This window comes from Agelaius tricolor, unplaced genomic scaffold, assembly GCF_023055355.1.
Source record: "Agelaius tricolor isolate 1412-34295 unplaced genomic scaffold, bAgeTri1.0.p SCAF_43, whole genome shotgun sequence".
Classification (NCBI taxonomy): Eukaryota; Metazoa; Chordata; class Aves; order Passeriformes; family Icteridae; genus Agelaius; species Agelaius tricolor.
Genome location: NW_027269303.1, coordinates 1,821,164 through 1,848,881, shown reverse-complemented (window position 1 = coordinate 1,848,881; position 27,718 = coordinate 1,821,164). Strand labels below are relative to the sequence as shown.

The following is a 27,718-nucleotide window of genomic DNA, read 5'->3' as shown; positions in this document are numbered from 1 at the left end:
GGGACAAGCAAGGGAAAGGTGTCTCTGGTGCTGAGCAAACCTGGGTGTGTTTCAGGATTGCAAAGGGCCAAGGCCTGAGCCCCAGCCCCTGGCAAGGCAGATCCTGTCCCTCCCTCCTTGCTCAGGGCTCTTCCCGGGATGGGCACTGGCATGTGGGGATGTGCAATGCCAAGGGCAGGAGCATGAGGCAGCCCCTGCCAGGCTGCTGAGCAGGGACAAGGAGGCAATGAGGCCCCAGGCCTGCAAGGGTCACTTGTCCCCTCGTGGCCTCAGGCCCAGGGCCAGCAGCCATGGCCAAAGTGCTGCCCAAGTTGGCTCTGTCAGGGCCTTGCAGCTGCTACCCATCTCTGTGCCATGTGCAGCCCAGGCTGTCCTACGGTGTCCCTGCCCTGCGCCTCTGTCCCTGCAGGCTGTGGGCATCCCCCGGTTGCCCACCTGGCTGGGCCCTTCCTTTGCTGCCTCCTGCCTGCCTCTGCCGGCCCACACAAAGCCTTGGGCTGCTCCAGGCTCCTGCTGGGGGACGTGCTGCACCACAGCCCTGCCCTGGCAGGGAAATTCCTTTCTCCTGGTGTTCAGCCTGGACCTCCGCAGGTGCCTTTGGAATTAATGCTTTCTTTCTCTGGCTGTTTTCTACTATGTCAAAAGGATACACCATCTCTGAAACCACTCTTCAATCCCTCCCAGGGCTCTCCTCTACTGTCCTCAGTGTCCACCCTACTGAGCACAGAGGTCCTGTGTCCCTATAGAGTGGTCAAGTGCTTGAGGCCAACAGCACCTGGACAAGAGGGACAGTTCTTTTCTATAGGAAGGAAACCACAGAACCCCAGGGTTTGAAGGCAGATGAGAAGCAGTCACCAGAGGCCAAGGCCAGCGAGACCTGTCTGTCCTTGCAGCTTTTGTCTGAAAGCAGCCTTTGGATATATGGGGAGTTTTGGGTGTGGAATTCCATTTCAGCCACGGGTTCCTGGACTGGAATGACCGTTCTCCATAGGAAGGAAAGGAGAGAGCCCCAGTGTTCCAAAGGCTGATTAGAGGCAGCCCCAAGGAGGCCAAGGCAGCCAGATCTGTTGTCAGGGAAGAATCCTTGGAGAGACAGAATTTGGGAGGCCAAACCCCACTTTTGTCTATTGGGCTCTGGACAAGAAGGACAGTTCTTTTCCATAGGAAGGAAAGTGCAGAACCCCAGTGCTTCAAAGGGAGATGAGAGCTGGCCCTTAGGAAGCCGAGGGACCCTAGATAGTCCTGGAAGCTTTTGTTTGGAGCTGTCCTTGGATTTAAGGAATTCTGGAGGTGAATTTTCAGTTTTGGCCATGGATGCCTGGACTTGAAAGATGTTTTTTTCCATGAGAAGAAAAGCACAGGCCTCCGGTGTTTTGAAGGCAGATGAGAGGTGTCCCCCAAGAGGCCAAGGCCAGCCAGAGCTGTCTGTCCTGACAGGTGACATATGGGAATAATCCTTGGATATAATCAAATTTGGAGGAGGAATCCCAATTTCGGCCATGAACCCCTAGAGGAGAAGGACAGTTCTTTCCCACAGGAAGGAAAGCACAGAACTCCAGGGTTTCAGGGGCTGATGAGAAGCAACCCTCAATATGCCAAGGTCAGCTGGACCAGTCAGGCAGCCCCCAGGAGGCCCAGCCAGCCAGACCTGTTCTATGTTCTTGGATCCTTGGGGTCCTGCAGCATCACAATTGCCCCTTGGTTCCATGAGGCCCTGTAGGATCACAACAGATCTTTGTTTCCATGAGGCCCAGTGATATAACAATGGTCTCCTTGGCTCCACAGTGGCACAATGGCCCCTTGCTTCCACGAGGCCTTGCAGTGTCAAAATGGTTTCCTTGTTTCCATGGGACTGTGCAATGCCACAATGGCCCCTTGGTTCCATGAGGATACAGAGTCTCAAAATGGCCCCTTGGTTCTATTGGGTTCCTCAGGGTCACAATGGCCCCTTGTTTCCACCAGGCCTGGATGTGTCACAATGGTCCCTTGCTTCCATGAGGCTTTGCAGTGTCCCAGTGGCTGCTTCAGTTCTACAAGACCCTGTGGTGTCACAGTGGCCCCTTGGTTCCAGTGGGTCCTGAAGTGTCATAATGGTCTCCATGGTTCAATGAGGCCCCACAATGTCACAATGGACTTTTGGTTCCATGAGCTTTTTTACTGCCAACAACAGTCTCCTTGGTACCACAGTGTCACATTGGACCCTTGGTTCCATGAGGCCCCTGAGTGTCACAATGGTAACCTTGGTTCTATTGGACCCTTCATCCACTGAAGACCCACAGGGATCACTGGAGTCCCCTTGGTTCCATGAGGCCCTGCCATGCAATAATGGCCCTTTGGTTCCAGTGGGTCCCAAAGTGTCAGAACAGTCTCCATTGTTCCATGAGGCCCCACAAAGTCACTGTCATCCCTGTGGTTCCCCTAGACCCCACAGTGTGACAATGGACTCTCGGTTCCATGAGGTTCCTCAGTCATAATGGTCTCCTTGGATCCACAGTTTCACAGTGACCCCTTGGCTCCATGTGGCCACACTGTGTCACAATGGCTCGTGGTTCCATGAGGCCACACAGATTAACAACAGACCCTTGGTTCCACGAGGCCTTGCTGTGTCACAATGCACTTCTGGTTCCATGAGCGTTCACACTGCCCACAGCAGTCTCCTTGGTTCTGCAGGGTCACCATGGACCATTTGTTCCATGAGGTTCCATAGCAGAACACGGTCACCTTGGTTCCGTGAGGTCCTGCAGTGTCACAATGGGCCCATGGTTCCACTAGGCCTTGCTGTGACAGAATGGCCCCGTGTTTTCCAGAGGTTTTTCAGTGTCACAATGGTTTCCTTGGATCTGCAGTTTCACAATGGACCATTCGATCAATGTGGCCCCAATGTGCCAAAATGGATTTTGGTTCCATGGGGTTCCATGGTGCCACAATGGACCATTTGTTCCATGAGTTTGCTCAGTGTCAGCTGACTCCTTGGTTCTGTGAGGCCTCGCCACAATCAAATAGCTGAAATATCAGAATAAGACTCATTAAGACTAAATTGCTGCTTAAGAGGGTATCATTTATTCAGGTCTGAGATCTAGTTGGGGATAACTCCTAACCCTGTGTGGACGTGTAATTCTACCAGCATCACTAAATGTGTATTACAATTTCCCCATTACCATAAAACCCACCCCAAGTTCCCAGTTTCAGTCCTTCTTTTTTCTGCGACTACATTCCTGAGCCAGATGTCTTCTTGTTTTCCAACCATCCTTGCTGGGAAAGCAGCCCCTGCATGCCTTGTTCCTGTGCTGAAAGTTCACAGGCACAGTAAAAATTGAATGAACCCTTTTGGTCTGCCCTGCTTTGTGTGGGCAGGCAGAAGGCAGAGCTGTCAGCAAAGGAAGGGCCCAGCCAGGTGGGGCAGCCGGGGGATGCCGACAGCCTGCAGGGACAGAGGCGCAGGGCAGGGACACCGTAGGACAGCCTGGGCTGCACAGGGCACAGGGATGGGCAGCAGCTGCAAGACAGCCCTGACAGAGCCAACTTGGGCAGCACTTTGGCCATGGCAGACACAAAGAGCACCAAAGCCCCAGAGGGTCATTACAGTCCTTGTGCTGTGTCTCTGCTGCTGAGCTGGGCCGGGCTCCTGGCCCAGAGGCAGCTCCTGGCAAGGGCAGCAGAGCTGCAGAGAGACAGCTCTGGCCAGGAGCAGCTCCTGTGCACAGCCCAGCAGGGCTGGGGCACTGCCAGGGCCCCTCAGGGACACCAGCAGGGCACAGACAGAGCTCCCAGGGGCTCAGCACTGGCAGGGGCTATGGCATGTCCCAGAGGGGGCTGTGTCACAGCAGCACCTCTGTGGCTGTGTCATAGAGGCACAGAGCAGCTGTGATGATCAGCAAGGGGCTGTGTGACAGCTGAGCGCGGTCACAGATTGGGCAATGACATCACAGAGTTTGTTGTGTGAGATCATTGAGCAGCTACAGCAACATAGCGGGGTTCTGTGACATCACAGAGCAGGCTGTGGCATCACGGCATGACTGTGTGACATCATAGAGTGATGTCAAAGTGTGTGCTGTGACATTCCAGAGTGGCAGTATGACATCACAGAGAGGGTTTTGTGACATCACACAGCTGTCTGTGACATCACAGAGTAGGGTGTGAGACCATAGAGCAGATCCTGCCATCATAGAGGGTGGCTCTGTGACATCATTGAGCAGGCTGTGACATCACAGAACAGACAGTGGCATCACATGGGGGCTGACATCACAGCATCTTCTGTGACATCACAGTGCAGCTGCATGTCATTCTGGGGTGATATCTCAGAGTTGGCTCTGTGACATCACAAGGGTACTATGTGATGTCACAGGAGGCTTTGTGACATCACAGGGGCTGTGTGAGGTCCCTGGGGAGGTCACTCTGCCCTGGCCCCCCTCACAGTTCCCCCCAGAGCAGTCCAACCCTGCTCGTGCACAGCGGGGTCCCCTGTCCCCCCGGGTCCCCCCGCCCCCGGCGCCGCAGCCTCCCCCAGAGGATGTTCCACGAGATCGACCCCAGAGCCTGACACGGGGACGGGGGCCGGGGCCCTGGGGGTGGCACAGGGGGACAGGGACCCCCCGGCAGTGTCCCCGTGTCCCCCAGGGCCAGAGCCTGGGCCAGGGCTCCTTCACCCTGGTACCAACGAGGCCTTGAGAGCGCTGAAAAAATCCCCAGCAAGGGAGCAGCAAAAACCAGATTTAATATTAAGCAACAGCAGCATAAAGTTCCTTGGCAAGAGTCACTCTGCTCCTGACTGGACACTTCAGGCACACCAAGGAAACAAAGCAACAACAAAACCAAACAAAATCCAGGCAATCAAACCAGAAATGAACCAAGAACTGTCCTTGTGTGTGTGTGTGACACACGGAGAGTGAGGGCAAGGATAAAAGGAATACAGCCCAAAAGGTTAACAGAGCTCAAACTTAACAGGACTGAACTTATACCTCAACCTTAACTGCTACCTTCAACTTGACAATTTAGCAAAAGAACAGCACTTAACAGTATTTAACCTAACTTACAACCTATGACTTAATGATTTAACAGTGGAATAACACGTAACAATATTTTACTTAGCCAATAACTTTTATTAAACATAACAGCTTAGAAAAGGAAAAACTCTTAGCAGCATTTAACTTAGCTTAGACCTCATGACTTAACCTCACTTACAGGCCTGACTGACTCAGCTGTCCAAGGCACTCAAAGCCCTCAGAGAGCAGCATTTCTGCCACATTTCCCCAGCACAGGCACTCCTGTGTGCACACAGACACAGAGTCAGTGCAAGGCACCTGGGAGAAATTCCCCTGAGGGCAGCAAAGGCTCTCTGTGGATCCTTTGGCATCTCCCCAGCGGGTGAAGGGTTGAGCCTGGAGGAGTGGGGGGATCGGCCCAGGCTCCGTCGTTGTTGGGGATCCCCGAGTGCAGCAAACGGGAGAGTTCCCGGCTGGGAGAGGCCCCACTCAGAGGGAGTCGCTGGCCCAGGAGAGCTCCAAGGGCTCCTTTTGGAGCGCTGTTTGCAGGGCCCCAAGAGAGGGGCTTCAGTCCCAGCAATGGTTCATCCTGGCCGCACTTGGCATCAACAGCTTTCTTTGGCAGTGTGAGAACAGGGATGTTGTGCCACTGAGGGAACAGAACCAGTTCCCAGGGCTGCTCCTCCAGAAAGCAGGAGCTGGTTGGGCAGCAGCAGTGCCTGGAGCAGACAGTGTTTGTGATGAGCTGCAGAGGAGCTGAGCCCAGGGGCTGTTGGCCAAGGCCGAGCCCCAAGGAGCATTTCTCAGCTGGCAGGGCAGCCTGAGAAGGGGAGGGGGGAATGCAGCAGCACAGGGCCCATGGAACCAAGGGAGCATTGTGACACTGTGGGGCCCTGTGAGACCAAGGGACCATTGTGACACTGTGGGGCCTTGTGACACCAAGGCACCATTGTGACACTGTGGGGCCTCATGGAATCATGGAGAGCACTGTGACATTGCTGGGCGTCGTGGAACCAAGGGGACCGTACTGACACTGTGTGGCTCCAGGGAATGCAGGGATCATTGTGACACTGAGAGGCCGCATCAAACCAAGGGTCCATTGTGACACAACGGAGCCTCATGGAACCAAAGGTCCATTGTGACATTGCAAGGCCTCATGGAACCATAGAGAGACCATTAAGACACTTCATACACTCACAGAACAACCAAGGGGCCATTGTGACACTGTGTGGGCACCATGGAACCATGGAGACCATTGTGACACTGAGGGGACTCATGGGATCATGGAGACCATTGTGACACTGTGAGGCCCCATGGAACAGGCAAAGCATTGTGACACTGTCAGGCCTCATGGAACCAGTGAGACCATTGTGACCCTGGGGGTCCCCACAGAACCAATAGGATCATTGTGATGCTGTGGGGCCTGGTGAAACCAAGAGGCCTTTGTGACACTGCAGGGCTGAATGGAACCAAAAGCCCATTGTTACATTGCAGGGCCTGATGTCATCAGGGGTCCATTGTGACACGGTGGAGCCAAAGGAGACCATTGTGACACTGCAAAACCCCAGGGTCCAAAGGTCCATTGTGACATTGCAGGGCTCATGGAACAGAGGAGTCCCGTGACATTGTGGGGCCTGTGGAACCACAGAGACCATTGTGACACTGCAAGGTCTCATTAAACCAAGGTGTCATTTTGACACTATAGGGCACCATAAAATTAAGGGAACATGGAACAGGTCTGGCTGCTTTGGCCTCCTGGGCTCCCTTACGGATCCAGCTATCCATGACATAGTGAGGGTCTCTTCTCATCTGCTGCTGAAACACTGGGGCTCAATGCTTTCCTTCCTATGGAAAAGAACTGTCCTTTTCAGCCAGATGCCCATGGCCAAATTTGGGTTCCACCTCCAACATTCCCTGTTGTGACAGACTTGAGGAGATTCTTGGCTCAAAACATTTTATGTATGGGGTATGAAAGGGCAGGTCCAGCCTTGCCCTGCCCTGGAACCCCAATCCCCTCAGAGCCTCTATCCCAGCCCAGCAGTGGCTGCCAGTCCCTGGCACAGCACAGGCAATGCTCCACAGCCACCTCTGCAGCCCCCAGCCCAGCTCCTGAGGGACCAAATGAGCCCAAGCCCCACCTGGGGGAAGGGCCCAGGGAGACCAAGGGGTATTGAAGGCTGACCACAAGGCAAGCACACATCTTGACCCTGCATCCTCTTGGAATTTCCATCTGAACACCACTGGAATCCAGGAGTTGGTAGCTGTGTGTCTGTGCTTCTCTGCATCTTTTCTGTCTTTAGCTCCCTCTGTGTCTTCTTCTATTTCTGTCCTCCTGTAAATTTTGATTAACATTAAATTGAACAGGCTTAGAGTTTATGTAGTTGAAGGGGCCAAGGTAATGCTTTGAGAAGTGTTTTCGGCTGATTAAATGTGATATTAAACCATTCGCCAAAGTTTCTCTAATCTTCTAAAGATGCCAGTAAAGGCTGTTTTGTTGTTTTGAGCTCTTGAGGATTTCATGTCAGTATTTCTCAACTGTGTCCAGCTCAGGGTACACAAACAATTGTAATTTCTTTTAAATGTCTCCTTGAGAGAATTCTTTCCGGGATGGGAGTCAGGGCTTGTGTGTGCTGCTTGGCCCAGCCCAGGCAGGGCTTTCCCAGCCACATTCCACACTCCATTGCCCAGCTGGAGCCGCTGGTGCCTCTGAGTTGTGCTGCCCCAGCCCCAGGGACGCTCTCCTTGTCTGCCCATTCCCCCACGGTCTCTGGGCAGGGATGGCCTCACTGGGGGCTGCTGACATCCTCAGCAACTTGGAGGCTGCTGCTGAATTTCACTGCTCCAGAGGCTTGTTCAGCCTTCAGCTCTTCAGTGCAGGAATTCAGTGTCCCAGGGCTCATTAACATTCAGAACACCTGAACAAGCCAAGCCTCTGGGAATCATTTGACTTCAGTTTTCAAATCATCAGTGGTTAATTCGACAGATTTCAGTAGTGTGTTCAAACAGAATATATTCTATTTACAAAGACAGCGAGAAAAGATTTTTTAGGTCCTGTTTAGGTTTTTTCCTGTTCATAAATCAATATGTGCAGTCTCCAATTGACACTGAATCCAAGCACCTCCTCATGCAGTTTGAATAGAAATGAAAATCAAGACCCTTCATGGCTGATAATCAATCAGACCCTGTCCCTACCCCCAGCCCACCATTTCCCCCATCCAAGCCCTGGCACTCAGGGCAGCCTTGTGCAAATCTGAGCTCCCTCCAGCCCAGGCTGCACCTGCAGCTTTCAGCTCCTTGGCTCCAACTCCCACCTGCTTTCCTTGGAGAAGGAGCTGCCTGGGACACAGAGGGATGTTCATTTCTTGTCAGCCAACAAAGCCAAGGGAAGGCACAGCCCCATCAAATGCAAAAGTCATTCTTCTCCCTGGCTGTGTCCTGCCCCTGATCCCCCCAGCCTGGCCTGTTTCCTTCATCCCTTCATTGCCAGGGACTCTCTGGGACAAGGGAGCTCTACTCTGGGGATGGAGGGAGGTGCAAGTGCAGCCACTGGAGTGGGAATCACAACTCATCAGGTTTGTGTCCTTTGGGGGTCAGGAACTGGTGAGACTCAGAAGCACAGAAAGTTTCTCTTCATGGCCAACAGAGCATGGTTGAACAGGACACAATTTAATAACAATCTCGCTCTTCCCTGAGCCATGTGCAACGTCCTAGCAATGTCTGATCAGTGCACCATCATCAAGGGATTTCCATACTAAAATTAATTTTAGACAAATGTGACCCTGTAATACACATAAACACAATTAGTTTCTTGTATCAGGATGCTCATCCTGGAGTGGGGGCAAAACAGCTCCAACAATTCCTGATTTGCAAAGCTGTCAGTGGTGGATGGACAAGGGAGGTCAGGCTGCTTTTGGTGCTGAGGAAATGCTGAAACCAGCCTGACTCATTTCATCTCCTCCTGTCCTGGCCTATCTCCCCTCTTTCCCCTTCCACCCATTGGCTTTTGTCTCCCACCAGGCCCCCGGTGAAGAGCCTGGCTCTGTGTTCTCCATCCCCTCCTCGCTGGCACTGCCAGGCTGGGATGAGGAGCCCCTCAGCCTTCCCTGCTCTGGGCTGGACAAGCCCAGCTCCCTCAGCCTCTGCTCACAGCCCAGGGGCTCCAGCCCCACCTTGGAGGCCCTTCCCAGACCCTGCTCCAGCTGCCAGACATCTTTCCTGCCCTGGGCAACCCAACCCAGGCCACAGTGACCTGGATAATCCCTGTCCTTGATGTCCTGGCCACACAGCCCTGGCCCCTTGTCCCCATGTCAGGCTCTGGGGTGGATCCTGTGGAACATCCTTTGGTGGAGGCTGTGGCTCCAGGTGGGCCGGGGGGATCCCGGGGGACAGGGACCCCGCTGGGCATGGACAGCATTGGACTTGTTGGGAGAAACTGTGAGGGGGAGCTGGGGCAGAGTGACCAACCCAGTGACCTGACACAGCCCTGCTGGGATGGCACACAGCCCCTCTGGGATGTAACAGCCCCTTCTCTAATGTCACACAGCTGGTCTCTGATGCCACAGCCAATTCAGTGATGTCATAGTCTGCTCTGTGATGTCAGATGTCTGCCCTGTGATGTCACAACCTACTCTCTGACCTCATGTTACCAGATGATCAATTGCCTACACCAGGTGAGCTGACACCTGGAGCTTGTTCTCCACAACCCCAGGCCTATGGAAACCACACAAGGCCCATTGTGTGAGAAGGGGAACTGGAAGCTCAGCAGCCTCAGGGTCCTGCCAGCTCAGCCAGGCCCACTGGAACATTGGGGTCCACAACCACCAGGGACCACCAGAGAGACCCCCAGGGGTCTGGAAGAACACATGGGTAAAGGGGTGAGGAAATATGCTAATGATTTTGGGGAAATGATTATCATATCTGTGTTTAGTCCAAGACAATCAATGAATATGTGAGCAAAATACAGAAAATAAACAGAAACTTTCCTGTACTCACCATGCACAGCTTTGGGAGGAGCTCTCCCCCGTGCATCCAGCTGAATAAAGAATGCTGCTTCTTAATGCTACATTGGGGCTAAAAAGAGTTTTCTCTTTCACTGAATTTTTGGTAACACTCCCACTGCCAAGGAAAGCTCTGTCTGCTGCTGTTCACAGACAGAGAAGGGCTGGGGGCAGATGTGGGGCTCAGAGGCTGCCTGGGGCACAGTGACCATGAAATAATCAAGTTTTCAATGTTCTGTGAAAGAAGGAGGGGCAGCAACAAAACTACACTGGAATTAGGCAGGGCAGACTTTGGCCTGTTTAGGACGCTGATTTGGGGAGTACTGAATCAGGTACTGATTTTTTAAAGAGAAAGAGCCCTTAAAATCAAAGGGGTCCAGGAAGGATGACACATTTCAAGAAAGTAATCTCAAGGGGGAAGGAGCAGCCTGTCCCAGTGTGGTAAAAGATGAGCTGGTGAGGAAAAGGACTGGCCTGGCTCCACATGGAGCTTTTGTGGGAACTTAAGGGAAAAAAGAGGATGCATCATTTTGAAAAGAGAAACAGGCAACTCAGGAAGTGTTTAAGGATGTTGTTAGGTTATGCAGAAAGAAGAGGAAAGAGGTGAAACCCAATTAGAGCTTAATCTGGCCACTTGTGTGAGAAATAATAGGAAATGTTTCTATAAATAAATTAGTAGCAAAACACCAGATAAAGAGAACCTCTACTCTTTATTGGATGCAGTGGGGAATACAGTAACTAAAGAAACGTTTGAACAGTTTAACACCTTGTCTGTCTCAATTTTCAATATTAGGACAGGTTGTCCTCAGGACAAGTGTTTTCCTGAGCTGGTAGATGGGCACAGGGAGCAGAACAGCCCCCTGGAATCCAGGAGGAAGCAGCTGGGGACCTGCTGAGCCACTCAGATGCTCACAGGTGTATGGGATCAGATGGGATCCATCCTAGGGGGATGAGGGAGCTGTGGATGAGCTCCCCAAGCTGCTCTCCATCATTTACCATCAGTCCTGGCTCAGCAGGGAGGGCCCAGAGCACTGGAGGTGCCAGTGTGAGCCCATCCCCAGGAAGGGCTGGAAGGAGGAGCTGGGGAACTCCAGGCCTGTCAGCCTGACCTGGGTGCCCGGCAAGGTTATGGAACAGATCACCTTGAGTGCCATCACAGGGCACCCACAGGATGGCCCAGGGATCAGAGCCAGCCAGCGTGGATTTAGGGCTGGCAGGTCCTGCCTGACCAACCTGGTCTCCTTTTATGCCCAGGTGACCCACCTGTGGATGGGGGAAAGGCTGTGGATGTTGTGTGCCTGGACTCCAGCAGAGCCTTTGACTCTGTCTCTGACAGCATTCCCTGGAAAAGCTGCAGCCCACGGCTTGGGCAGGTTCCCTCCTGGCTGGGAGATTTAAGAGCTGGCTGGAGGCTGGGCCCAGAGAGTGGTGGGGATGGTGCTGTACCCAGCTGGTGTCCAGGCACTGGTGCTGTCCCCAGGGATCTGTGCTGGGCCCAGTCCTGTTTAATATCTTCACTGATGGTCTGGGTGAGGGGATCGAGTCCAGCATTCACAAATTGCAGATGGCACCAAGCTGGGTGTGAGTGTGGATCTGCTGGAGGGCAGGACAAGAAGACCCAGCCTTAAGCTGCACCAGGGGAGGCTCAGGCTGGACAATAGGAAGGAATTCTTCACAGAAAGGGTGAGTGGGAACTGGAATGGGCTGGCCAGGGGAGAGGTGGCAGAGTCACTGTCCCTCTCCAGTGGCACTCAGTGGCATGGTCTGGGTGACAAGGCAGTATTAGGGCATTGGTTGGACTTGATGATCCCAAAGGTCTTTTCCAGCCTATTTGATTCTGTTATTCTGTGATGACTGGGACACTCTGGGGCCATTGTGACACTGCAGGGCCTTGTGGAACTAAGAGGACCATGGTGACACCGTGCAGCCCCACAGAACCAGGGCTCCATGGTGGTGCTGTGGGGCCAAATGGACCCAGGGAGTGCCCCGTGACACTCTGGGTCCTCGTGGAACCACAGAGGCCATTGTGACACTGCAGGGCCTCGTGTAACCAAGGGGTTTCACCATTTTGACACTGCAAAACCAAGGGGACCATTGGGAGACTGCAGGGCCCAGTGGAACCAAGGGGCCGTTCTGACACTGCGGGGCCTCATGGCACCCAGGGGACATTGTGACACTGCAGGATCCTGTGTAACCAAGGGGCCACTGTGACATGATGGGGCCTCAAGGGATCTGGAAGAACGTTGTGACACTGTGTGGCCTCGTGGAAACAAGGAGTCCATTGTGACACTGAGGGGACTTGTGGAACCACAGAGACCATGGTGACAGTGTGGGACCTCATGTGACCATGGGGCCATTGTGACACCCTGGGGCCACATGGAACCAAGGGGACCATTGTCACATTTTGAGGCCCCATGGAACCAAGAAGGCCATTGTGACAGTGCAGGGCCTGGTGTAACCAAGAGGCCATTGTGACACTGAGGGGGCCCATGGAACCAAGGACATCTTTGCAAATGTCACCAAACTGGATGTGAGTGTTGATCTGCTGGAGGGTCGGAGGGCTCTGCACAGGGTCCTGGGCAGGCTGGATCCAGGGGATGAATCCAACAAGGTGAGGTTTAACAAATCCAAGTGCCAGGCCCTGCTATTTGGCCCCAGTGCTACAGGCTGGGGACAGAGTGGCTGGAGAGCAGCCAGGCAGAAAGGGACCTGCAGGGACTGATGGACAGCAGGCTGGACATGAGGCAGCAGTGTGCCCAGGTGGCCAAGAAGGCCAATGGCTCCTGGCCTGGATCAGGAATGGTGTGGCCAGCAGGAGCAGAGCTGCTGTGCCAGTACTGATCTGCCCCCAGCTCTGCACACAGACATTGCTGCTGCAGCTCCAGAGAAGGCAACAAAAGGGGATCTCTGCAGAAAACTCTGCTGGGAGATCCTTTAGTTCATTTAAAGCCACAAAGAGCACAACCCCTCATTGACACAGTCTGTGGCTAGGATAGGTGGAGAGAAACAAAATGAGAAATGGCACAATGACATTTATTTGTAGATGATATGAAAAAAGTAAAAAAAAGAAAAAGAACTTCCAAAATGAAACCAACAAGTATGAAAGATGAATTTTTTTACAAGTGATATGCAGAAATTGGCCAGCAGTTTAATGTTTCCGAAACCATCCAGTCATCAGTCTCCACACTGCAACCTTGAGCTCCTGGTTCCTCAGGCTGTAGATGAGGGGGTTCAGGACTGGAGGCACCACTGAGTACAGAACTGACAGGGCCAGATCCAGGGATGGCGAGGACATGGAGGGGGGCTTCAGGTGAGCAAAGATAATAGTGCTGATGAACAGAGAGACCACGGCCAGGTGAGGGAGGCAGGTAGAAAAGGCTTTGTGCCGTCCCTGCTCAGAGGGGATCCTCAGCACAGCCCTGAAGATCTGCACATAGGAGAAAACAATGAACATGAAGCAACTAAGTGCTAAACAGGCACTAACACCAAGAAGCCCCAGTTCCCTGAGTTGGGATTTGGAGCAGGAGAGCTTGAGGATCTGTGGAATTTCACAGAAGAACTGGCCCAGGGCATTGCCATGGCACAGGGGCAGGGAAAATGTATTGGCCGTGTGCAGCAGTGAATAGAGAAAGGCACTGGCCCAGGCAGCTGCTGCCATGTGGGCACAAGCTCTGCTGCCCAGGAGGGTCCCATAGTGCAGGGGTTTGCAGATGGACACGTAGCGGTCGTAGCACATGATGGTCAGGAGGGAATACTCTGATCCAAGGAAGAAGAGAAAGAAAAAGAGCTGTGCAGCACATCCAGTGTAGGAGATGTTGCTGGTGTCCCAGAGGGAATTGTGCATGGCTTTGGGGACAGTGGTGCAGAGGGAGCCCAGGTCAGCGAGGGCCAGGTTGAGCAGGAAGAAGAACATGGGCGTGTGCAGGTGGTGGCCGCAGGCTACGGCGCTGATGATGAGGCCGTTGCCCAGGAGGGCAGCCAGGGAGATGCCCAGCAAGAGGCAGAAGTGCAGGAGCTGCAGCTGCCGCGTGTCTGCCAATGCCAGCAGCAGGAAGTGCCTGATGGAGCTGCTGTTGGACATTTGCTGGGGCTGCACATGGGCACCTGTTCATGGAGAATAGGACAGTGACAAGTCAGGAGAGGCTGCTTGGGGCAAACCTGGCCCATTCCCTGCAGACTGCCCCAGTGGGACTCACCTAGCCTTGCTCCTGCTCTAGGAAAACCTTCACCCAAGTCCCTGCCTGAGCTCCAGTTGTGCTGGCTGAGTGTGCCAGGAGCAGCCAGGCCTGTGCATGGGGGCTCTTGAGGAGCCATCCCTGCCCCACTGCCCTGGGTTTGTGGCCATGGGGCAGAGAAACAAGGCTGGATATCCAGGATTTGTCAGGGGAATCACTCCTAATGCAGAAAGTCTTGGTAGCATCTGCACTCCTAAAGGAAAGTTCTAAAGGAAATAGATGGCATGAGTTGGTTTTAGAAATTGTTTTCCTACCCACACATCATTCCTGGCTCTCTGAGGTCACAAATCCCCAGCATTTCTGCTACACTCAGAGTTTGCCGCTGAGAGATGGGAGAGGCAAATGATTCCCTGTGGCTCAGGGAAGGTGAGGGGCTGGATGGGCTTGTTCCCAACTGCCCTGGCTTTGCACCTTGGGCTGCAATCAGAGCACAATCACACTCCCGGGTCAGCCTGGGATAAACCAGACCCTGCCCAGAGCAGAGGGATCCCTGAATGTCTCACCCTCTCTCAAGGTCTCTGGGCAAGGTCTCAGCACCCCCTTGTGCCAAGGACACTCACGGCTCCCTGGGCAAACCCAGCAGCATTTCCTCAGCTGTGGCAGCTCTGCCCTTCCCCGTGGCACATCCAGGGAACTCCCAGAGGCTCTGGCACAGATCTGCACCCAGGAGGGCAGAGCCTGGCAGGGCACAGCAAGGAGATCCCTGGCTGTGCCCATGATGGCATCTCAGGGAGGGGCTCAGCTCATTCCCCTTTGCCATGGACTGCTTTGCCCTCAGCCCCACAGGTGCCAGGGAAGCTTGGACACCCCATTGCCATGGACAGCCCTGCCTGGCAGGAATGCCAAGGGCAGTGCCTGACTCAGCTGCTGCAGATGCCAGAGCCTCCCTGAGAGCAGCAGATAACAGTGCCAATGTCAGGGCAGGGCAGAAGCAAGAGCAGATGTTGTGGTGCTGTGCCTGAGGGCAGGGCAGAGACAGCCGGGCACTCAGGACAGTGTTCCCGTGCCCAGCTGTGCCCGGCACCTCCTACACACCAACAGTGCCCTCCTGCCCCAGCCCTGCTCTCTTCAGCCCCCTCTCCTTCCCTGAGCATCTCCCTGGGCCTGGACATTCCCTCCTGAGAGGAGCCTTGTCCCTGCCAGCGCTCACAGAGCCCATGCCAGCCTGTGTGCCCTGGCTGGGGCCCTACAGAAACCTGCCTGTGTGCAGGGCCCTGGCTGGGGCAGGCTCTGTGTGCAGCTGGGCAAGGGCAGCTCAGGAGAGCCCTGCTGGGCCCTGCAAAGGTGCTGCTGCTGCTGTGCAGGGCTGAGGAGTGGCTGAGGGCCCTTTGGGAGGCTCCCAGCAGAGACACTGATCAACTTAATTTACAGTTCTGCAGTCCCTGTAAAAGTTCAAACATTACTTTGATGATTCTGCTGTGTCCCTTTCAACTCAGAATGTTCTGTCATTCTGGGATTACAATTCCTGTTCTGCTTCTCTCATCCCCTTGTTTTTTATAATCAAAAGAGAAAAAAATCCCCTTGCAACAGTGTTAGAACAGTAAAGTAAAAACCAGATATTAATTGGAAGCTTTCAGTTGTCTCAGTGGGGATGGGGAACACCCGGCCCCTGATTTCAGCAATTTATTAAGGTTGATTAATTAGGAAATTTAACAGGAACATCCAATAGGAGATTCAGTTGCCCCAGTTACACACCCCTGGCTCAAACCTTTGGAGTAGGTGCAAGGGCTTCTTTGCCTTCACTTTTTGTAATGACTGCTCAGATTCTGGTTAAAAACCAAAATGTTCCTATAGGTCCTCTTCCTATAAGACCATACAATATTTCAGGACTATATAAGAGAATAAGACCATACAGTATTTCAGGACTGTATTTAGACAGTCAGGTTATTGTTCTAAAATCTAAGAGAGAGGTAAGGAAACATACTAGACTAAATTAAGGATTAAAGTTATATAAGTATATAACAGTACTTTAATAGAGTTAGTTAAGAGTTTAATAGATTTAAGTAAGGATAATAGTTTTATAACTATATAACAGTAATTAACAGATCTATGAATATATAAAAATATTTAAAAAGCAAAAATCCTTTTGTCATCACCCCAACTTTCCCATCCTTCTCCAAGAAGGAAATGGAAAACACTCTCAGGAAAGCTCGTGATCTTTCCAGCAATCCCAGGCTTACCTTCTTTGGGAAGTGCCCTGCGGAGCTGTGCCCAGGCTGGTCTGGAGCTGGGAGCAGCCCTGCCCCACCCAGCCCCTCTCAGCAGCAGCCCCTGCCCTGCTCAGGGCGGCTCCTTCCCCCCAGAGCTTCTCCCCAGTGCTGGGAGCAGCTGCCAGGGCTGGCTGAGAGCTGTCCCTGGCAGGCAGCAGAGTCCCTGCCCCAGCACAGCGCCCTGGGCTGCAGGACCCTGCTCTGCAGGACAGCCCTGGGCACCCCTGGCTGCTCTGCACAAGAGACAAGCAGAGAATGCACTCACAGGCTCTGCAGGCATTGGCATGTTCCAGCTGCAGGAGATGGCTCCAGGAGCTGCAGCTGCACTGTCCTGCAGCCAGAGGTTCCTGTGCCAAGGGCTGGCAGTGATTGTGCCCCAGGCACTTCTCAGCCCCTTGCCAGCCCTGACTGATTGAAGCTCTCTGTGCCTCTGGGCTGTGCCCGGGCTGGCTGCAGGCAGTGCCCCAGCCCTGCTGGGCTGGCACAAGAGCTGCTCATCCAGAGAAATGTGCTTTTGAAGCTCTTCTTGGTGAGCAGGAGCTGCCTCTGTGCCAGGAGCCCAGCCCAGCTCAGCAGCACAGACACAGCACAAGGACTTTAATCAGCCTCTGGGCCTTTGTGCTCAGGCCCTGGACATCAGTCCCTGAGAGGGAGCTGAAGAAACCTCTCCAGAGCTCCAAGGCAGAATCCAGCTCCAAACTTTCTTGGACTTTTAATGGGTCCCAGAGAGGGACACAACTGAGCAAGTGTCCCCAGGCCCCAGGCAGAGCAGAGAACTGCAGGCAGTGCTGACAGGTGGGGACAAAGAGAAGCCAAGTCTTGGTGCCCTGGGGCACAGCAGGGTCTGTGCCAGCAAGGGCTGGGAGGAGACACCTTGTCCTGAGGCCCTGGGGCCTCCTGGCACAGCCCCAGCCAGGCTGGGCACTGTCAGCCCCTTGTGCTGCCCTCAGCATCCCCCCCTAGCCCACATCCCAGTGGCCTCAAGGATCTGCTGCAAGGAGTCCCTGGGGAGCCTTGCTCAGCAATGGCCCTGGGGGCTCCTTCATGCTCCCTGCAGGGACTGCAGGTTTTTCAAAGGACTTTGGCTTTGGCTTTTGCCTTGGAGTCTCTGAGAGGTTTGTGCAATCATGGCCTCCAATTATCTGCTGTAATTAGTCCCTGGAGAGGCTTTGTCAGTAACAACACTCAGTGGGGCTCATTAATACTTCAGGGTACTTCAGTTATTTGAAGGTACTTGGTGTTTCCCTTTTGATACAGACTCTCTGAGAGGTTTGTGCAATCATGGCCCCAATTATCTGCTTTAACGAGTCCCTTGAGAGCTTTGTACTGACACTCATTGGGGCTTATTGATGCCTTGAGATACTCAAGGTTTTTAAGGTACTTTATGGATTTAAGAATACTTTTAGGCTCTTTCAAGGATTTTCCTTCCCACACTGAGTCTCTGAGAGGTTTTTGGGCCATCCTGGCCTCCAATTCTCTCCTCCAAGGAGTCCATGAGGAGCCTGTATTGGGTACTTTCCCCCTTTCTGTTTTACAACAAAGATGGAACTGAAAGAATTTTGTAAGACGTTCTAAAAGCATCCAAACAAACACAGGAGAATTAACAATACAACAACAAACACTAAGAGAATGAATAGCCCTGTTTTAGCTCGACATCATCCAACCCTTTAGTCCCTTGGATTGGAAGAGTTTATTGACCAGTCTTTCTTTTCCACTTGAAGTTTCTTGAACCCTTCCTTCAGTGCCTGAATGCTCTTGTGGATTGACTCGCTGTGGCTGGAGAGGTTCATGCAGCACATGCCCTCAGAGTCTACACAGCCATGCCCATGTGCCCAGAGTAAAAACTCTATCACTGTTCTGCAAGGTGGCGTGTCTCATGGTCTCTGTGTCTGAGAGCAGCCACTCAATGTGAGGGAGGCAGCATTGGTTTGCTTACTTAACAGGCACCCAGGATGGTCTGATTGTCCTAAAGCTTTAGCTGCAGCCACCCAAGGTAGTCCAAATTGGGGGTGCTACCATCCGATACCTGGATTAAAGCTTGCAAAGCCATCTCTTTGATATCATCCAATACTTCTCTGGGGATACCTGCTGCTTGATCATCTGGTAGGCTGTGTTGTCCTTCTCCAGCTAGATGGTTTGTCAATTCCGCCCTTGCCTCATTATTAGCATAGTCTGCTATTAATTGATTTAGTAAACACTTCCATCCTCCTTCCCACAGGGTGTATTCTGTAGGTGACAACAACATGGTCATGATATATTTTAAATCATAGGGGGTTAAGACATGTGCTGTAAACATGGCCCTCATTAGGCCATTAAAATAAGATGAGTCCCTCCTATGGTCTTTATCTGCCCTACACAGATCCTTGATTTCCCTGTAAACCAATGGCTGACACTTGGGATTCTGCCCCCTTCTTTCATAACATACGCGGGCAACGAGGAGTTTCGAGGTTATTTGCCAGTCTCCTTCCTTAACTGGAGGCATGGCCCAGGGTGAAGGTGGAATGATTGACAGTGGGGGCGTGACCCGCAGTCGTGGGGGTGGAGTCTGGAGGTTCATTCAGGGCAGAAGAGAAGGCTGTGGTAGCAGGAAGTGGAGGAGCCAAGATGGAGGGAGGATGGTTGGGCTCCTGAGCCACATTCAGGCTCCTTCCGTCTTGAGTCTCCAGGGCATGATGCTCCAAGACAGCGTGGCCATTGCCATCTTGGGCCATCGTGGAAGGTCTGAGAAAGGCAGGTTAGAGGAGAAGTCCAAGTTAGGAGTGACCAATGGATTGAGTTTTCAGCACACTGCTTGCTGGTGAATGGTGATGTGGAAGATGTGGAGCATGTGGGGTGCAATGGGGTCCATTTAGATCGAAAGGTTGTACAATTTAACTCTCACGGAGTCCCAAAATTCAGTGGTATGCATTTCATCAGCAGAGGCATCAGGAAAATTTTTCATGATCCACCTCATGATTGATTTTAATTCGTTCTTTGAAAATATTATGTCATGATCAGTGAGAATTAACTTAAAGCATCCATATATGCTGCTTTCTAATTTGGACATCTGGCTTCCCATTTTTTTCTTTCTCCACCTTAAGGGGAAGAGCCACCAGAACACCCCAAATCAATTATGGGACATGGGTGCATATTGTAAAAACACAGTGGCAAAATGGGCAATAAATGTCTTGCATTTCCCCAAACCCACCTGCAATCCTATGCAGGTGAAACCATCGTTGTCCCTGCCGATCCTGGGCAAGGTCCCTTGAAGCAACGATGAATCCGCCGGGCCCGGCACAATCCAAAATCCCAGGGAGCGCTGGCCTATCCATCAGCCAACCCCAGCTGACGTGACTGACACAGGGAGCCCTGAGTGTCATGGTCCCTGTTTGGGCACCAAAGGTCACAATGAGGGTGGCTGTGACAAACCTCTCTGGTTCCCTGACTTCAGGGCGAGGGTGGGGAAAATGAAAAGGAGCAGGATCGATGGAGTTGTTTAAAAGAAACTTTAAAACCAGGGTGAAAAACAATAAACATGGAGAAGTCGAGAACAGTATGAGGGGCAGGATCCTAAGACCCGAGACAAAGGGGAAGTAACAACATGTACACTTGGGGGTAGAACACTCTAGAACAATAACCCTATAGGGGAAACAAGTAACCAATAGGGGAGGAGAACTTGGACAAGTTAGCATAACAACACTAAAGTCTTTTTGGAGAACTTTCAAGCTTACTGTAATTTAAACAAATGATTCCTAGGACTTGAAACTTGCGCCCAGTACTTCTGGGGTAAAATCTGTCTGACTCTGAGTTACAGCTGGGCTAACTCCCACACCGCTGCTTTGCTCTGGCCCCTTGGGACCATGCAGCCCAACAGAGCCACAGGGATGTCCTTGGTTCCACGAAGCCCCACAGTGTCACAATGGTCCCTTGGATCCATGGTGCTCTGCAGTGTCACAATGGCCCCTTCATTTCACAAGGCTCCCAAGTGTCACATTGGTCTCCATAGGAAGGAAACCACGGAGCCCCCATATTTCAGGAGCTGATGAACGGCAGCCACCAGAGGCCAAGGCAAGCCTGACCTGTCTGTCCTGGCAGGTTTGCTTTGAACAACCCTTGGATATTCAAAATTATGAATGTGGAATCCTAATATCAGACATTTGTGCCTGGAGAAGGATGATTTTTTCCATACAAGAAAAGCAGAGAGCCCTTTCCAATGTTTGGAAAACAGGTGAGTTCTGGCACTCAGGAGTTAAAAACCAGCCAGACCTGTCTGTTCTGGCAACTTTTGTCTGGGAGCAATCCTTGGATACACAGAAATTTAGAGGTGGAATCCAAATTTTGGCCATGGATACCTGGAAAAGATGGACAGTTATTTTCTATGCAAAGGAAAGCCCAGAGCCCCTGTGTTTCAGGGGCAGATGGGAGTGGCCTTCCACATTCCAAGGTCAGCCAGACCTGTCAGGTGACCCCTGGGAGGCCAAGGCAGCCACACCTATTTCATGTTCCCTTGGTTCCACAGGGCCCTGCAGTGTCACAATGGCTCCTTGCTCCCATGAGGCCCTAAGGTGTCATAATGGCCCCTTGGTTACACAAGTCCTTAAGGATCTTAATGGTCTCCATGGTTCCACAAGGCCCCACAGTGTCATGATGCTCTATTGGTTCCATGAAGCCTGGCTGTGTCCAATGGCCCCTTGGTTCCATTGGGGCCCAGTAGTGCAACAATGATTCCCTTGGTTCCACAAGTTCCCAGTGTCACAATGGCCCCTTCCTTCCATGGGGCCCCACAGTGTCACAAGGGTCTCCATGATTCCATGGGGCCTTGCAATGCCACAATGCTCTCCATGGATCCACGGTGCCCTGCAGGATCACAATGATCCCCTTGGTTCCACAAGTTCCTACAGTGTAACAGGTTCCACAAGGGCCTGCAGTGTCACCATGGCCCATTGGTTCCACAATGCTCCCCAGTGTCACAATGGTCTCCATAGGAGGGAAACAAGTGAGCCCCAGTGGGGCAGGGGCAGATGAGAGGCAGCCACCAGAGGCCAAGGCTGGCCAGACTTGACTGTATGGGCAGATTTTGTCTCAGACTAACCCTTGGATATAGGGAATTTTAGAGGTGGAATCCTAATTTCAGCCATGGGAGCCTAGACCAGAAAGACAGTTCTTTCCCATAGGAATAAAAGCACAGAGCCCCAGTGCTTCACGGTCAGATGGGAAGTGGCCCTTGACATGCCAAATTCAGTAGGACCTGTCAGACAGCCCCCAGGAGGCCAAACCAGGCAGACCTGTTCCATGTTCCGTTGATTTCATGGGTCCCCACACTGTCACAATGGTCTCCTTGATTCCATGAGCTCTGGCAATGTCACAATGGCTTCTTGGTTTCAGGAGCCCCAACAGAGTCACAAGGGTCCATTGGCCCCACACAGCCCCGCTGTCAAACAATGGCTCCTTGTTTCTATTTTAAATCAATCACAATCAAACCACAGTTTATCATTGATCCTTGCTTCCATAGGGGCCATGATTTGCACAATGGTCTCCTTGATTCCCTGATTCCTGGATTCCACAGTCTCACCATCGTTTCCTTGGATCTCCATTGTCACAACTGACCCCTGCTTCCATGAGGTTCTGTAGTGTCACCGTGGTCGCTGTCAGAGGCTGGATGAGATCCATGTCCCGAGACACCTTGGGATGCTCGGAATGCCCGTGTGGGGCCAGGGCCGGGTCAGGCCTTGGTTTGTGGTGGGACAGAGCCCCGCCCCCAGCCCTGGCCTGGCAGAGCTGCCAATCACACAGCAGGGGCGGTGCTAACCCAGCTCTGATTGGCCCAGCTGTCAATCAATCAATCAATCAATCACACACCAGCAGCTGGTGCTACCCTGGCTCTGATTGGACAAGCAACTGGCAGTCCCACCCCAGGGGCGTGGCCATGAAGGCCCAGGGGGTTAAAAGCCGGAGCACGAGGCCAGCCCAGGGTCTGGATCCTGCCTTCTGCTGGGGTTCCTCTGTTGGTGATGCTGGAACCCCAGCAGTTGGTACCCATGTGTGTGTCTTTCTATGGATCTTCTGTCTTTCTGTTGGTCTCTATTTCTTCTCCTTCTAATCCTACTTACCTGGAACATTTTTGGGTAACTTCACATGTAAAGATTTAAAGGATTTTAGGTTAAATGTGTGGGAATCCAAGGCACAGGGAATATTTCTCTGTCTGCTCTGAGGGGTCCTGACCCCCAGAGAAACACTGCCTTTAACCTTCGCCCATGGAGAGGACTTCCAGGACTTTGAGACAGATTAGAATTTACCCAAGTGTGAAATAGATGAGAGGGTAGTATAGCATGTCACTTGGGTGAGAAATTTAGGTTTTGGGATTTTTAGGATGGTGCAGATAGGAAGGAAGTTGGAGGAAGTGGGGTGTAGTCCCCGTCTTCTTCTTCATCTACTCCATTTTTTACAGTGTTGGTGGGACGGGGTCATTGGTCAAGGAAAGCACAGTGCAGAGGTTATGTGGACAGTCAAGGGATGAGTTATTGGTAGATAAGTAGAAATAATGTATGTTTTAAGAGTTAATTCGATGAGACAACTTTAAAAGACCTTGAAACTGTACATTTTAGGGCCATTTTGTGGTGCTTTTCCAGCGTGCTGAGCCTGGTGTGGACAGAAATGCAAAACTTTAGATAAGATAACGATAAGCAAGAAGCTGAAGACCAAAAAAGTCCCGTGCATCTCCTTTTACCTGGCACAGAACTGCTACAGGAGGGTTTCCCCCATCAGGGGGCCCCCAAAAAGGCCCAACATGAAACAAACATCCATAACTGGTGCCCCAAAAATGTTTGTAATAGGTTGATTTTTTTCCAGAATGTTGTTTACTGAAGGGTGTTTTCTTAATTGGCCAATCATGTGAAATGTGTTGATTAAAGGACCAGTGAGGTCCACCTGTAGCAAACCAAGATATAAAACAAGAGGATTGAAAAAACAGGTGACTTTTAGCCCTTAGCCTTCTGATCTGAGTCTGTGTCATCTCTGATTCAATGGTGACATTTGGGGATCTGTGGGGGCTATTGGGGATCCTTTCTGCACCTCGTGACCCAAAAGCAGATTCTCTAATAAAAGTTGCCTGAAGCTCCCACTGTGGCCATGAGAGGAACCCCTGTGAGTGTCTGGGCCATCCCGGCCCTTTGGCAGCCTGGGCACTCCTGGGATGTCACCGTGGAGCCCCCGTGAGTGCCTGTGACAGATGGGTGCCTTTGCAGCCCAAGGTGCCCTGGGATGTCACCATGGGATGGCTGTGACTGTCTCTGACCCCAGGGCTCTTTACCATCCCCAGAAAGCCCTGGGAGGTCTCCATGGAGCCCCTGTCTCTGCCTGTGACATTCCAGCTCTGGAACAGCCTGGAGACTCTTGGAAAGTCCCCATGGAACCCCTCTGAGGGCCTGTGACAAATCTGATCCTTAGCAGGCAACCATCACCAGGACCCTGTTGCTATGGTCAGTTTCCATGGCAACCATCCCCAGCCCCCTGTTGCTATGGTCAGTCCCTTGGCAGCTCCATGGAGACCCCATGCCAGGGGTGGTTGCCATGGACACCAGCTCAGGCCTGCAGCCAGAGCCCGTTGCCATGGCAACCATTGGCAGCCCCATCCCCAGGCTGATGGGATCCCAGAAGCACAGAATTGGCTGAGCTGGGAGGGACCCATCAGGATCCTCCAGTCCAACTGCTGGCCCTGCACAGGACACCCCAACAATGCCAGCCTGGGCCTGGCAGCGCTGGCCAAACGCTGCTGCAGCTCAGAGAGCCCTGGAACTGGGACCCTTCCCTGGGGAGCCTGGCCAGGGCCCCAGCAGCCTCTGGGCAAAAACCTTTTCCTGACACCCAACCTGAGCCTGCCCCAACTCAGCTGCAGCCGCTCCCTCCACTCCTGTCCCTGGGCACCAGAGGGAAGAGGTTCCCTGTCATGGTTTAGGGCAAATTTGGAGGAGAATTTCCAAATTAGGGCTCCTCCAGTTAGCAAACCCACACAGCCCCTCCCCCCAACCGGTTTGGGAAGGATTCCTCAGAGAGGAGTGGAAAGAACCTGTTTATTTAACAGGCACAGCACCCCCCAGCACACAAAATGAACAATACCGGATGACACCGCTCTGAAAAAAGATGACAAATTCAGAAAGTCTCTCTTGGGGGTTGGTCACTCTGTTCTCAGTCCCTCCGGCGCTGGGGCAGCTGCTGCAGGCCACAAGGTGCAAAATCTTGGTGTTTCCCAGGTCCCAGTCCGGAGCAGGTTCGAAATGATCAGAAAAAGGAAAGGAGAAACAGTCCAGGAAGAAATTGGACAGTTTAGCTAAACTAGCTAATGAGCATAAGCAAGCAGAAGCGAAGCATGCAAGAGCGAGAGAGAGCAAAGAAAAAAGCAAAAGCAGCAAAAGCTGCAGTCCCTGTGTCCCGCCAGGCTGATAAGAAAACCCAAACAAAACTTTCCCTCTTCAGAGCCGTTCTTAAAGGCATAGAACATAATATCTAACATTAACAGAACACATGAATGGGGATACAAGCATCATAATGTCACCCTAGGACATTCCACTCCTTATCCCCATATCATCAACATACTACCACACATCATGCATTTATTCACACAAAATTTCCATCTGTTCCCCCAAAAATTACAAGCAATACCCATCATGCCCTCATCACATCCCCACACTGGACCACTGAATCCAGGCCCTATACTACAGAGCTGCAGGATTTCACCCCTTTCACCTTACTCACTCAAAGCTCCATCTATCACTTGCTCAGACCTTCAACACTTGCATATTTCCTTCTCCATCTTCCACTTGCCCAGACCTTCAACACTTACACATTTCCTTCTATCTCATGTCTGTATGGTGTAATGTACAGACAATGGCAGTAACATCCAACAAACAGTGATATTGCATATCATTCTCACCCCACAATCAGATCTCCCTGAGGTACACATTGTGTTGTTCCATCTCTTTGCATTATCCACCATGTGCAACCTGGTCCCTGAGCAAAGACAACCCCACAAATGGGTTTGTCTGTACTCGAGGCAGAATTGACCCACACATTCTTCCCTAACAAAACTCTAACACGTACCACTGGGACTTTATCTCCATCTATTACATTCAGGGACTCAGACTGGGCAGGACCTGCTCGGTTGGTGGAACCTTGGGTGTTAACTAACCAGGTGGCCTTTGCTAAATGCTGCTCCCAATTTTTGAAAGATCCCCCACCCAAAGCTTTCAGCTGGGTTTTTAGTAGTCCATTGTACCTCTCCACTTTGCCTGCAGCTGGTGCATGGTAGGGGATATGGCACACCCACTCAATGCCATGTTCCCTAGCCCAGGTGCTGATAAGGCTGTTCTTGAAATGAGTCCCATTGTCTGATTCAATCCTCTCAGGGGTGCCATGTCTCCACAGGATTTGGTTTTCCAGGCCCAGGATGGTGTTCCGGGCAGTAGCATGAGGCACAGGGTAGGTTTCCAACCATCCAGTGGTGGCTTCCACCATGGTCAGCACGTGGCGCTTGCCCTGGCGTGTCTGGGGCAGTGTGATGGAGTCAATCTGCCAGGCCTCCCCATGCTTGTACTTGGACCATCGCCCACCATGCCATAGGGGCTTCTCTCGCTTGGCCTGCTTGATGGCAGCACACGTCTCACAGTCATGGATGACCTGAGAAATACTGTCCATGGTTAAATCCACCCCTCGGTCTCGTGCCCACTTCTAGGTGGCATCTCTGCCCTGATGGCCTGAGGCATCATGGGCCCATCGAGCTAGGAATAACTCTCCCTTGTGTTCCCAATCTAGGTCTATCTTTGACACCCCTATCTTTGCTGCCTGGTCTACCTGGTTGTTGTTTTGGTGTTCCTCATTGGCCCAACTCTTGGGGACATGGGCATCTACATGGTGGACCTTCACAGGTAGCCTCCCTACCCTGGTAGCAATGTCTTTCCACTCTTCAGCAGCCCAAATTGATTTTCCTCTATGCTGCCAGTTGGACTCATTCCACCTCTCCAGCCATCCCCATAGAGCATTGGCTACCATCCATGAATCAGTGTAGAGGTAGAGCTTTGGCCATTTCTCTCTTTCCACAATGTCCAGGGCCAGCTGAATGGCTTTGAGTTCTGCAAGTTGGCTTGATCCACCTTCTCCTTCAGTGGCCTCTGTGACCTGTCATGTGGGGCTCCATACGGCTGCTTTCCACTTCCGGTTCATCCCTACGATGCGACAGGAACCGTCAGTGAAAAGAGCGTAGTGCGTTTCCTCTGGGGGCAGTTGGTTATATGGAGGAGCCTCTTCAGCCCATGTCACTGGTTCTTGTTCTTCATCTGTGACACCAAAATTCTCACCTTCGGGCCAATTTGTAATTACCTCCAAAATCCCAGGGTGATTCAGTTTACCTATACGGGCGCTGTCTCTGTCCCTCTGGAGCCTCTCAGGAACCCTGGGCCAGTCCTGAGTCGGCAGACACCGGGGGCAGCCCCGACACGGCCGACAGCGGGGAGACACTCTCTGTGCCCCGAGGGTACTGAGGGCACCTGGGCTGGCCGCCTGTGCAGCACAAGAGACACCAGAGACATCGGTAGAAGATAAAGGGCTGACTCTTAGCAGGGGTTAATCCAAGTTTTTATTCTAGGAGTCCCAAAGGAGCCCCTACACCTCAGGGCCCTCCTGCCCACAGCCCCGGGAGATGTGCCAAGGTTACATTTAAAGGGAGGTGGAAACCCAAAGTAGATAACATTTTACTAACCAAGAAGTGACCCTAAGGGATGGGTACTGGGGGATGGACATTTAGGACAGCGTATGGGGCAGGGCTTGGGGGGCTGACCCCTGGCCTCTGGCTGATCACTCGACATCCTGGACCGAAGCTTCTGGATGGAGGGGATGGGATGCTGAGTGATTGACAGAGAGCCAGGGTGGGGATTTGGGGATGATCTCAGCAAGGGAAAGGGATTACACAGGTAAAGGGAGGGGGGTACCATCTGGGATGAACCACTTGGGAAAAATATGGGGATTCAAAACCAAAACTATTACAAAATATTACAAAGTATAAAAACACACTACAACACACCACCCAGATCTGGTGTTTGCTGCGCAAGTGCCCAGATCCGGAAATTTCCCAGGGCTGACACAGCCCAAGTTCAGCAATTTGCTGGCACAGAAAGCCAAAATCCAGCAATTTCTTGATGCCAATACAGGTGCCCAGACCTGGTGTTTGCTGCCACTGCCAGTGCTCAGATCTGGGTATTTCCCTGTTCTGGCAGAGCCAAGTCCAGCAATTTTCTGGCAAAGAAAGCCAAATTCTGGCAATTCCC

At 52.3% G+C, this 27,718-nt stretch overlaps 2 protein-coding genes across 2 annotated transcripts in view; one reads left to right on the top strand and one right to left on the bottom strand.

Moving 5' to 3' along the window:
• Positions 1-27,718, top strand: part of LOC139604076 (uncharacterized) — a 1,261,625-nt gene that overhangs the window by 928,774 nt on the left and 305,133 nt on the right.
• Positions 12,900-14,060, bottom strand: LOC139603972 (olfactory receptor 14I1-like). The gene has a single exon (XM_071454970.1). It carries the CDS (start codon positions 14,058-14,060, stop codon positions 13,128-13,130), a length of 933 nt encoding a protein of 310 aa, XP_071311071.1. The 3' UTR covers positions 12,900-13,127.